We start from the raw sequence: 12,835 nt of genomic DNA on the forward strand, positions 1-12,835 counted from the left end.
ATCTGACAACACTTCAAAGAGTTAATAAGAAGAAGGCATAGATGTCCAGAACCAAAAGAGTTCAGTAACTGTAAAAGCAGGGCGAAAGTACCAGTTTTCAAAATATTAAAAAAAAAGAAAAACTGGGCTGGGGATATGGCTCAAGTGGTAGCGTGCTCACCTGGCATGTGTGAGGCGCTGGGTTCGATCCTCAGCACCACATAAAAATAAAGATGTTGTGTCCACCGAAAACCAAAAAATAAATATTAAAAAATTCTCTCTTAAAAAAAAAAAAAAAAGAAAAACTAGATAAGAGATAATAAACAGGATTTGCCACAGATAACTCCAACATTGCAAAGAATTAAAACATGAAAAAGTTTCCTCAAAAATTGTTCTAAAGATGATTTGGCAAGCCACTTCTGAAAAGATTCAGTTAACCAGCTAAACTCCTTCTCTAAACCAGTCATATCCTGACTCTAAAGAGAAACCAAATATGTGAAATTTGTACTGAAAGGGTTACAGGGATTCTGTAAATATGAACTCTATATTGTTTTTGTTCTGAATTTTAAGTCACCCATTCTTTTAGACATTCTACCCTGCAATAAGAAATCAACAACACCCTAAAACTTGAAGGAAACAAACTTCAAAAATTTCAAAGTATCTACAAAACAACAAAGAACCAATATGAAAAACATACACACCGTTCCACTACGATTAAATAATTTTTACTTGTTAACAGACTCAGTGTAAGCACTTTGTCTAGTTCCTTAAAGAGAACTGAAAATAAACCATTACTCACTGTCTTAACAGCTGTCTGCCTTGCTTCCATGTTAACTGGCTATTCTGAGGTGCTGAGGGAGCCTCTGTGTCTTTGGTTTCTTCTGAATATTAAGAAAAAAAGTTTGACACACATTATTAACTTTAAAAAATATTGCCACATTTTCTTAAGGATAAAGTCCTACCAAAACAGACTTAAACATTTATAAAGGATCTGAAAAAAATCTAAAGTATGATTACTATGTGTCACTCAATTACTTATGGTAATGATTTTAAAACTAGAAAAGACAGGTATACTTTATTACTATGAGGATCAAAAATCAAAGGCTCCAGCTTTGAGACGATATGTTATAAGGAATTTTTTTTTAAACAATGAGAATTCAACTTCATTAAATGCCTTTGAAATAAAAAAGCTGTATTACATAAGCTATTCAAAATCAATAGGCAAGATACTGAGTACATATAAAATAATGAATAACAGAATTTTGAGTTTGTATCAATAGACATTAAGTCTATATCACAAGACTTTTTCTAGCCAATTTCACTTTTAGAACTAAAAATTAAACCAGAGAATAGTTTTTACAATAGGTAAAGAGCCACATTCTAATCTTAGATAACAAAGCATAAGCATTTTTAAAGTTTAAGTAGAGTGATATCCTGGGTTCAATTCTCAGCCAAGAAAGAGGAAAAGGAAGCAAGCATGAAAGTTAGTTTAATACCTAAGTGTAATTTCAAGTGAATTAAGCTCTCAAGTATCTGTAGAGTGAAATTTAACTATTTGGTATTAACATTATAGAAATGTTTTCCCATAAATTCCCATTTTTAAAATAAAGACACTGTGAAGAAGAGAAGAGCTTGCAAAACCAATCCCCACACTTACTGTTAAGAACTATGAGAATGGCTCATGGTTATTCGGCTCCTAGACTTCTCAGATTCTAAGTATACTATGCAGGCATTACTTCTCTAACCCTAACGTTCTCTGTTAGTATCTTCTCATTCTTCCCTCATACACAAGCAATTCCTGATTTGTAGATATAATTACTCCAATCTAATAGCCTCACTACCTACCTTTCTATTTATAACAAATGGTTTATTTTATTTTTTAAAATATCTTTATTTCATTTTTATGTGATGCTGAGGATCGAACCCAGTGCCTCAGTAGCACTCTTCTACTGAGCCACAACCCCAGCCCCTGGTTTTTTATTTTTTAAATCACACATTACCATCACAGGAGAAGAAAATTGGCTTAAAAAAAAAAAAAAATACTGCTGGGCATGGTACTACATGCCTGTAATCCCAGGCCGAGGAGGATCACAAGTTCAAGGTTGGCTTCACCAATTTAGCAAGGCCCAAAGCAACTTAGTAAGGGTCTATCTCAAAATGAAATTTAAAAAGGATTGATGTTGTGGCTCAATAGTTAAGCACCTTTGGGGGGAGGGGGGAAAGAAAGAAAAGAATATCCTGTCCCCCAAGATGTTCTTTTTTTTTTTAATGAGAAGTTGGGTTCAGTTTGACAAAATCATATATGCATGGAATTTGATTTACTGCATTTCAGTCCCCATTCCCCACCTTATCCCTCTCCCCCTATTCTCTTTCCTCTACTGTACTGATCTTCCTTTTACTCCTTTATTTATTTATTTTTTATTATTATTTTTAGACTTCTTTATTAGTTTATCAGACTGTGTCTGGTTATCAGTTAGGATAGCGCTGAATGCAAATAAAAGAATAAAGCTCAAACTGACTTAAACAATAAAGGGTCTATAGCTCTCAACAGAAGCTAAACTGTCTTTGAGCCAGGCAGGTACCTGTTCTTGTGAAACTTCATTTTACAGATAAAGACAAGGACAAACTACATGGTAGACCTTGCTTTTACATTCCAAGTAGTCATATAGCCTTCCTGTCGACCCTACTGTCAGAAGTCTCTCTCTTTCTTTATTTATTTTTGATTGGTGCTTTCTACATATACATAAAGGTAAAATTCCCTGTGGTATACTTATAGATGCACATAACTTGATTTTTGATAAATTCATTCCTCATTTCTTCCCCTTTCCCATCTTACTTCCCTCCCTCTCCATCTCCACTGATTTCCCTATATATTTAGGATATTTGCCCCTGCCTTGCAACCCTGCCCCTTATTTTGCTTCCACATATTAGAGAAAACATTAGATCTTTGATTTTCTGAATCTGGCTTGCTTATTTCACTCAGCATGATTTCTCAATTTCCATGCATAAAAAAAGGATTTTTAAATAACAACAGAAATATAAACTCACATACAATGGGGGGAAAATTGCCCATAGATAGAAAATGAACACTTTGGTACCTTTTCAGTTCTAACTATACCAAAATGCATTCATAGTTTCACACAGGTTTTCAATCCACAGAAAACAGAACAAGTAACCTCAGGATTAAGATGTAGATCAAAACTACTGATTTTTATTTTTCTAATACTTTCTCCCAATTTTAGACAATTCACAATAGTTAATCATCAAAGCAAAATGAATGTAAAAAACATGTCTGCTATTTAAAAACGACACAATAAAAAAAGAAATAAGAAGAATCAAGTTTACCTGATTCAAAGGTTGGCATTTTCAAATCACCTTGGTTCAGTTCTGTGCCATACTTTAATTTATGATATTTTGCCCTGAAAATTTAATAATAAATTGGTAAAAGAAAAATTATTTCCTTTTCTACAGGTGACTCTGCTATATATTAGTCCAATAACAAAACCTAGTATGAATGTTTCTTAAAAGTTTATTTGCAAAGAACACTATTTTAAAGATAACAAAAAGTAACAAATACATCCACGTGAAAAAACATAAATTTTTCCTGATCTTTAAAAAATATTACTTCAATTTAACTATGTTAATGTTTTTCTTTTTCCTCATATGAATCAAATAAAAATGTCATCTTGTATTTGGGCAAAGCTTAAAACCTTTCAAAAAGCTTTCAAATGTATTCTTCAACAGTATACATGATAATAATGTTTACTTTATTCATACAAGGAAGTGAGCCACACATACCTTTCTTGTTTTAATGCATACTCTAACATCTTTATTCTTCTTACTAAATCCTTCTTCAAATTCTCTTGACCTTTTCTTTCTCCTTGTAAAAATGCTATCCGTGCCTAAAAAAATAAAAGATGTACTTAAGCATACATGGGGAACTAAAAAAGGGAAAACAAGTGCAAACTTCTACATTCTTACTCATGACACCAAGATTTAAAATTCATCTTTACTTTGTCAGATAACACAATTACCTCAAAAGTAAAGACAACTATAAATTAGTTATTTACTTATATTCTTTTAGGGTTATTATTATTAATATTAATTAATAATAATATTTCATCTTTACACATTCTTCAAAGGAAATCACCTCTTTACCTTCTTCTTGCCCTTTCCACCATATCTGACTCTACACTAAAGAATTATGTTTAAAGAAACTGGCATCATATAGGAATATTCACCATTATGAATATATCACAACAAAACCAACTTTCACAAGGTGTGTCTGTTCATATAAGATAGATACTTGGCCAAACAATCATTCTATTTGTCAAAAAAAATTAAATGTCACTGAACATGGAATCAAAACAAATGAATTCAGGTAGAAGTTTACTTAACACATAAAGTTAGGATGTATTGATTTCAAGCATCCAAATAAAAATAAAGGTCTAAAAAGAATGGTAAAGATTTAGAACCTCATAGTCTAAGATCCTTAAAAAAAAAAAAAAAAAAAAAAAGATTGGCATGATTAGCACTTAATGTCTCTTAAGCTATGGACAAAAGGTAAAATACATGTTTCCAGAAAGACTGACAGAACTTTTTTGCTATATAGACATTTTTACAAAATGAATCACGTTCTTTATGTGACTTCAATTTTCAGGTCTCATAAAGTAATCTATGATTACTAGTAGAAAAAGCTGAAAGAAACTTCTGCTTAAGAAGTAGTTACTGGGGCTGAGGATATAACTCAGTTGGTAGAATGCTTGCCTCCCATGCACAAGGCCCTGGATTCAATCCCCAGCACCACAAAACAAAACAAAACTATGACTTTAACTTATCTGTAATGCCGCTTTCAGTCAAGCAGCATTACAAACTAAGTCAAAGTCATAATGTCTTCTGAAAGATTAAAAAAATATTACACTGTAGTTAAGTTATACATCCTATTAAAATCTTTTATAGAGTGTTGTGAGAATTTATTTTCTATTTCTAACCATCCATATTTAGAGAATACAGTAAATTAAACAAGCACAAACCATATACAAAAAGCAAGAATCCCAAAATGAAGGAGTTGAAGGTAGATAACAGATGAGAATATAGGACTAGTTAAAGGTGAGAAGTTATTAAAATAAAACTTCAAAAGAACATGGTTCAACCAGGATATGTGGGGAGAGGAAGCAGATGAAATAGAAGTCACAAGGGCTAGAACTGACCTTATGATCCTTTATCATCAAATATTTAGAAGGTACTTCAACTGAAAATGTAAAGGTTGTATCTAACAGTTATAATAATGATCAAATAAAAGCAGATTTGGCACTCAGTGAAAGATAACTAACAATGAACTTTCCAGTTATTCTTATAGGTTATAACATACCATTAATAGCATCATTTCTGCAAATAAACACTTTAAAAAAGAAAAGCAACCTAAAAAACCATATTACAATGGCATCAAAAAAATAAAAGTGTGGGGCTGGGGTTGTGGCTCAACGTTAGAGTGCTCACCTAGCATTTGCGAGGCACTGGGTTCGATCCTCAGCACCGTATAAAAATAAATAAATAAAGCTATTGTGTCCAACAACAACTAAAAAATATTTTTTTAAAAAGTGTACTTAGGAATAACACAAACATGTATGATCTCCACATAGACACTTTGGAAATTTAAAAATAGCAATAAATAGAAGCTAAATGGACTAGCAGACTCATTACTGTAAAACCATCCATTTTCACCCATACTCAAGATTTAATTCCAATCAAATTCTAAATATACACGTGGGGGGTTATAGAACTTGAGTTATAAAATTACGAATTATAAAATTCACAAAGAATTCCAGTTGCCAAAAACAGCCATGATTATAAAAACTGAGGTGGTAAACCTTACTCTACCAGATACTAAGATGTATTATAAAATCTACAGAAATTAAGATAATAATTGATATATGGATAGAAAAACATACAAAAGAGAGAGAAAACCCAGAAACCAAGTATAGAAGGTCACATGATTCTGAATTATAACAGAGCAGAATGGTCACTTTAAGCAGTACTTACAGAGCACCCTATGAGAAAAAACTTAAAATGTACTTCTATATAGTATAGTAGAAGAATTACAGATGTAAATGTGAAGGCAAAACAATAATGCTTTTAGGATATACATACATTTCATGATCTAACATTGAGAGATTGCTTGACCAAGATAAAAACATCAACCATAGAAGAATGAATTTCAAACTCATCACAATTAAAACACACACACACACACACACACACCCTTCTTTTAAAGATAAAGCAGTGACTAGTAACCTACTTAAAAATTTATTCTGGACAATCCTAGAACTGAAAATGTTAACATTTTTTAAATGCCATACAATATCATACAAAGAAAAAGAGGCAATATAGATCCTATGTGGCCCATAAAGCCTAATATATTCCTATAAAAGCCTACCAACTTTCTATACTAAACAACTTTCAATCAAAAAAGGTCGTAAGAGACCAAAATATATTAATACAATATATGATGTCCAATACAGAAAGAAAATTCCACAACAAAAAACATGTACACACAAGTAATAACATACAACAAAAACACCATACTGTTAGGCTAGAGTTTAAAGACACCAAGATGACAGACACAAAATATAAGAAACAAGCAGCTGGGGCTCAAGGGAGGGAGCAGAGTCCAGTCGCTGGTTACAATAAACCCCATTACCATGACAACTTCCGCCACAGGTTGCAATTTTTAAATGACCAATGAGGATACAGTAGGCAGGATTCTAATTAGGTTTTCTGAAGTAATCAATGGGGGTAAAATTGGAAAATATTCTAATCAGGTATCATAAGGTAACCAATGAGAACAAATAGGGGAAGATCATCTTCTATCAGGTCAGAAAAGGGAAGAGATTGCTCCACAGTTTAGCATATAAGGCCCCTCATTTCCAGACGTTGGGTCCTTGAGCATCTCTTCACTGGGTCAATCCATTCTGAGTGCTATATTCACTTTCAATAAATTTATGTTTCGCTATTACTTCTATGTGTCTTCCTCAAATTCTTTGTTCAGGACACCAAGAACCTGGACTTCAATTGGATAGCCCAATGGTAACAGTATTTCATGGCATAATCATTGTCACCATATTAACATATATTCATGAATATTTGGAACACCTAATCTTGCATTAAGGGCAGTTTAGTAATAAATTATTTTTAGGTAATACAGGCACAGTTCGTTCTCTCTCTCTCTTTCTAACAAAGGGCTTCCCATAACGGTCACATCCCACTTTTGGGGGGGTGGGCCTGCAATGATTCGGTAGTAAAATGTGGCATATGAAGGAAAAAAAAAGACGGAACTGGAGACAGAAACAGCTGGATGCCTCAATGTCCCACTCACAATAATGGACAGGACAACCAAAAAGTAAAGAAATTAGAGTATCTGAACAATATAATTGATCAACTAATTCTAACACACATATGAAGAACACTTACCCAACAAAAGAATATGCATTCTTCTCAAGTGCACCTGGGACAGTCTCCAGGATATATTAAACAACAAATTAAATCTCAATAGCTTTTAACCAGATGTGGTGATACACATGCTAATCCTAGAGACTCAGAGACACAGAAGGATTGCTAGGAGGCCAGCCTCAGCAATTTAGCCAGATTCTGGGACTGGGGATGTAGCTCAGTGGTTAAGTGCCCCTGAACTCAATTCTCAGTACCAACACTCACACTCTATCTCTCTCTCACTCACTCACACACACACACACACACACACACACACAAAAAAAAAAAAAAAAAAAAAAAGCTCAATAGCTTTTAAAATTAAAATAAAAGATCAAAGAAGAATTCTTAACTGAAGTTAGGGAGCAGATGAATGAAAACAGAAACATACCAAAACTTATGGAATGCAACAAAAATAGAATTAAAGTGGAAATTTATAGTTATAAATGCTTATATTAAAAAACAGAGCTTAGGTGCTAGTTTAGCGTGTGTGAGGCACTAAGTTCGATCCTCAGCATCACATAAAAATAAAACAAAGATATTGTGTCTACCTATAACTAAAAAGTAAAAAAAAACAAAACAAAAACAGAGCTCAAGAGACTGAGGCAGGAGGATTAGGAGTTCAAAACCAGCCTCAACAATCTAAGCAACTCAATGAGGCCCTATCTCTAAATACAAAAAGGGCTGAGGGTTTGGCTCAGTGGTTAAGTGCCCCATACCCCGCCCCCCCCACACTAAATAAATAAATAAAATATAAACAGAGCTTAAATTAACCTAACTTCACTATTTAAAGAGCTAGAAGAACAAACTTAAAGTTAGCAGAAGGAGGGAACTAAAATATCAGAGGATAAATAAATGAAAGAGATTAGAAAAATCAAAAAAGGACTAACAAAATAGATAAACCTTTATCTAGACTAAGAAAAAACACAAAAGATTTTTAAGTTACTAAAATGAGAAATGGAAGGAAACATTACTATCAATTCTACACAAAAAAAAAATTATAAGAGGGTCTATTAACACTAGTACAATAACAAACTAGATAACACAAATGAAATGAACTAATTCTTAGAAATCCAAAACCTACCAAGACAGAGTCACTAGGCAATAAAAATACACTTTTAACTATAAGGGTCCTGAGTCAATAATCAAAATTTCAGTTGATAATTCAGAGAAACTTTTTTTTTTTTTTTTTTGCTGATTTTCTCTTTCTTTGAATGCAGGCAAAGGTGCTCACTGGGAACTATCTTATATAATACCCAAACTTATTCAATAATCAGCACATGATTATCCCATGAGAATTACTTGGTATTTACTGACATTTTGACAGATTATTTTTAATTGAAAGACCACTAGATGTCACCATTGCAAAACTTATAACATTGATTTAACTGGTTATCATCCTAAACCTGATTCACAACTAGGGTAGTTTTCACTTCTAAAAATAACAGAATCTTGACTAAAACGAGAAATTAAATTACTAAATTTGTTCTACTGCAAATTTTTTCTTATGTTAAATTATTTAATTGATAGGTGCAGTGACACATGCCTGTAATCCCAGTGACAAGGAGGCTGAAGCAAGAGGCTCATAAATTCAAGATCAGCCTCAAAAACTTAGTGAGGCCGTGACTCAAAATAAAAATATAAAAAGGTCTAGAGAGGTAGCTCAGTGGTAAAGCACCTGTGGGTTTAAGCTGGGGGGGGGGGGCGGGGGCTGGCTAATAATGAATACAAATGATTTTAGTTTTTTTTTTTATTTAATGATTTTTACAACACTTCAGCAGTTATTTAAAAAATGAGAAAAACTAGGAGCTGCAACATGATTAAGGAGCAAACTTTAATATCCAAGGACTTAAAAAAGAAACCTTTAGACAGACATGGAGACTGAAGCAGGAAGATGGCAAATTTGAGGCCAGCCTGAGCAATTTAAGGATACCCTAAGTAACTGAGCAAAATCCTGTTTCAAAATAAAAGATAAAGAGGACTGGGGTATATCTCAGTGGTATGTAGTCCCTGGTTTACTTCCCATTAACCCCCTCAAAAAAATAAACTTTCAAAATAATTTAGGTTTGGAAGCAACTTGAAGATAAATTCAGCTTGTAGCAATTAGTATAATTTATAATACATATTATTTATATATAATTGTATATATTAATTTATAAATATCCTAATTTATTGATGTAAACAATTTCAAGGAAGGGACTGACCCCAGTCATTGTGGCTCAGTGGTAGAGTAAGCTTGCCTCCTGCATGTGAGATCCTGGGTTGGATCCTCAGCACCACATATAAACAAACAAATAAAATAAGGGTATTGTGTCCATCTATAACTAAAAAATATTTTTAAAAAATAATTCCAAGGAAAAGAGAAATATTAATAAATACTGAATATCCAGAAGCAAATATAACACCTTATTTTTATCTTTTCTATTTATAACACAGCCTGAAGCAAGGTGATAAATTATCAAAATACTACCACCACTGTTCTAACCATCTTTTAAAATCCAAATATTATTTTACATAGAAATAATTGGTTTAAAGCACAATGGATTTTCAACTTTTAATTGGCAACTCTGTATTTCCACAAATTATCATTATTCTGACATCTGAAGGCATTAAGCCACGGGTAAGCCTGTTTCCCATTAATATAAGACGTACACCCCCCTTTCAAGGTATGAACAAGCCTTTTTTGTGGTTCCAGGGATTCAAACCCAGGGGTATTTAATCACTGAACCACATCCCCAGCCCATTAATATATTTTATTTAGAGACAAGATCTCCCTGAGTTGCTTTGGGCCCCGCTAAGTTGCTGAAGCTGGCTTTTAACTTGTGATCCTCCTGCCCTAGCCTATGACCTGCTGGGATTAAACAAGCCATTTTAATAGTATTCTCTAAAAACATATTGCCTGACATCTTGACCAAACCTTTTTTTTTTTTTTTAAACATTTGTTTTTTAGGTATAGATGGACACAACACAATGCCTTTATTTTTATGTGGTGCTGAGAATGGAACCCGGGTCCCGCCTGTGCTAGGCGAGCACTCTACCGATGAGCCACAATCCCAGCCCCATCTTGACCATCTTTGAAATGTTATAAACATCACATAAAGAAGTTCAACCCGGTCTAAGCACCAATTTGGAATCTGAAGAATAATAACAGAATTACACACACCTTGAGGTGCATAGAGCCACTTCCCCTCAGAATTTTATTCTTAAAACATTCTATCAGCTAAGAGTTTCCCAACTCTCTCGATAATTATTCTACACAGATATTCATAATTCACACCCCTCCTCATCTAACCACTCTATTCTGCTAAGAATAAATGGATTGCATTACTTATAACTTACTTATGCACCTTGGAAAAGAGAATAAAATGTTTAAGAATATATAAGATTAGAAGAAAAAATGTCCTTGCTTAAGGGCAGACTTATGTTAAGATGCTGTTTCCTAAAACAAGAGATATTTAAAATTTCATAAGTTACAAATAAGTCATTTTTTATCAAGTTTTCAAAAAATAACAGCTTTGATTCATTTATCAATGTCTTAAACTCAAAGTATAATTAATAATCAATAACTAAGGCAATTAAATGGATTAGATAAGCTACTTAAATTACTATAAATCTTTATATACTATTAGTATGAGAAAAATAAAAGTATTAATAGTATGATTTTCCCTAATACAGAACACATTCCTTCACTAAAGCCCAGGTGGCCACATGTATTCCAGAAAGTTACTAGAGCTTATACACCATATGTAGTATTACATATAGTAACACATACAGTATTACAAAACACCCCATTTAATGCCAACTGGGGCATAACACAAACATATTTGTATTTCTCAAAAAAAGTCTGAGTTTTTGTGAAGTGTAATAAATAAAAAATATAGCCAGGTGTGGAGGCACACACCTATAATACCAGCAGCTTAGGAGGCTGGGGTAGGATGATTGTGAGTTCAAAACCAGTCTCAGCAATTAAGTATGGCCCTAAATAACTCCATGAGATCCTGTCTCTAAATAAAATATATAAAAGGGCTCAGTGGTTAAGCATCCCTGGATTTAATCCCTGGTTGGGGGCGGGCAGCATTGTGTAAGGTTTTTCCACCAAATGCTTAACAAAATCATTTACTTTTCTGGATGTTTTGAATTTCAGAATTGTAAGTAAAGAGGAGGAAGAGTAATAACCATGTGTCAAACACATAAGTATTTACATTTTACAATGGTGCTATGAGTTGGTATTGTTCTCCCCTCTTAACAAAAAATGTCAAACTAAGTACAAAGATAAAGTAACATGCCCAATATCACAAAACAAATAGTGGAGGCACTGATATGAATCCAGGCAATCTTATTCCACAGTGCACTCTACTACTTACCAAACTATAAAGCTGCTCTACAAAAAAGGAGAGAAAATTAGCTAGAGAAATTAAGGGCAGATATATTAGGACTGACAATCTCACAATGTTAACACAGTTCTCCTTACACCTTAAACTGACACCATTAACTTTATCTATGAGTTAGCATTCTTAACTTAGACTCTAGGCAGCCTGACAAAACTATATGAATAACAAGCAAGGTGAAAAACATCTGCCAGCCCAGTTTCACACCAAGAAATTTGGAATATTAAACCAAATCAATGGTCCCTATATTGTCATTTGTTAAGTTAGACAAATGCTATCAGAATATAAGTACCATGCAAGTATGATTTTTTTTTGTTTGTTCATTGATACATTCCTAGCATTCAAAACAATGACTGGCATTTGTTAAAAAAAAAAAAAAACTCAATACATTTCAGTTTGCTGAATAAATAAGTCATAAGTACACAGCTCTCTGTTTCCTCAAATATAAATTAAGGGAATAACCATTTGTGTACAATATCTTATAGAAATTCAAACCCAGAAGTACTGATTTCATCTATGATAAATAGTATGCATCACTTTAAGGCAAAGATTTTGCTACTTCAGTACATTGATAAATATTAATAAAATCTTTAAGGTATCTAAGAAACTGAACATAAATAAGACAAAAAAAGTCTTAAATTTGGGGCTACGGTTGTGGCTCGGTTATAGAGCACTTGCCTAGCACATGTGAGGCACTAGGTTCGATTTTCAGCACCACATTAAAAAAATAATAAAGGTATTGTGTCCATCTACAACTAAAAAAAAACTTTCAAAAATCTTAAATTTAGGTATTTATAGTCATTTATAACAATACTACTATATTCAATCAGTGTATAGTTTAAAACCTAAAATTTTAAAGTTTCCAAGGTAAAAAACCTAAACACAATCTCTATAATATATTTAGTCTTAAGTCAATGAAGAAACAATAAATGTTCTTTGGAAACTCCCTTTAACAGATAGAGATAATTTATCAATTAAGCTTC

The 12,835-nt window shown here is 32.9% G+C and overlaps 1 protein-coding gene across 3 annotated transcripts in view; it reads right to left on the minus strand.

The window, feature by feature from the left end:
* Positions 1 to 12,835, minus strand: part of Strn3 (striatin 3) — a 91,130-nt gene that overhangs the window by 46,009 nt on the left and 32,286 nt on the right. For all 3 annotated transcript variants that reach the window (XM_076850166.1, XM_076850165.1, XM_076850167.1), the window contains exons 2-4: positions 3,778 to 3,881; positions 3,325 to 3,398; positions 779 to 860 (exon numbers count right to left, since the gene is read on the minus strand). In XM_076850166.1, coding sequence (XP_076706281.1) covers positions 779 to 860; positions 3,325 to 3,398; positions 3,778 to 3,881 — 260 coding nt within the window. The remainder of the gene's footprint in view (positions 1 to 778; positions 861 to 3,324; positions 3,399 to 3,777; positions 3,882 to 12,835) is intronic.

This window comes from Callospermophilus lateralis, chromosome 3 (assembly GCF_048772815.1).
Source record: "Callospermophilus lateralis isolate mCalLat2 chromosome 3, mCalLat2.hap1, whole genome shotgun sequence".
In the NCBI taxonomy this organism is placed as follows: domain Eukaryota; kingdom Metazoa; phylum Chordata; class Mammalia; order Rodentia; family Sciuridae; genus Callospermophilus; species Callospermophilus lateralis.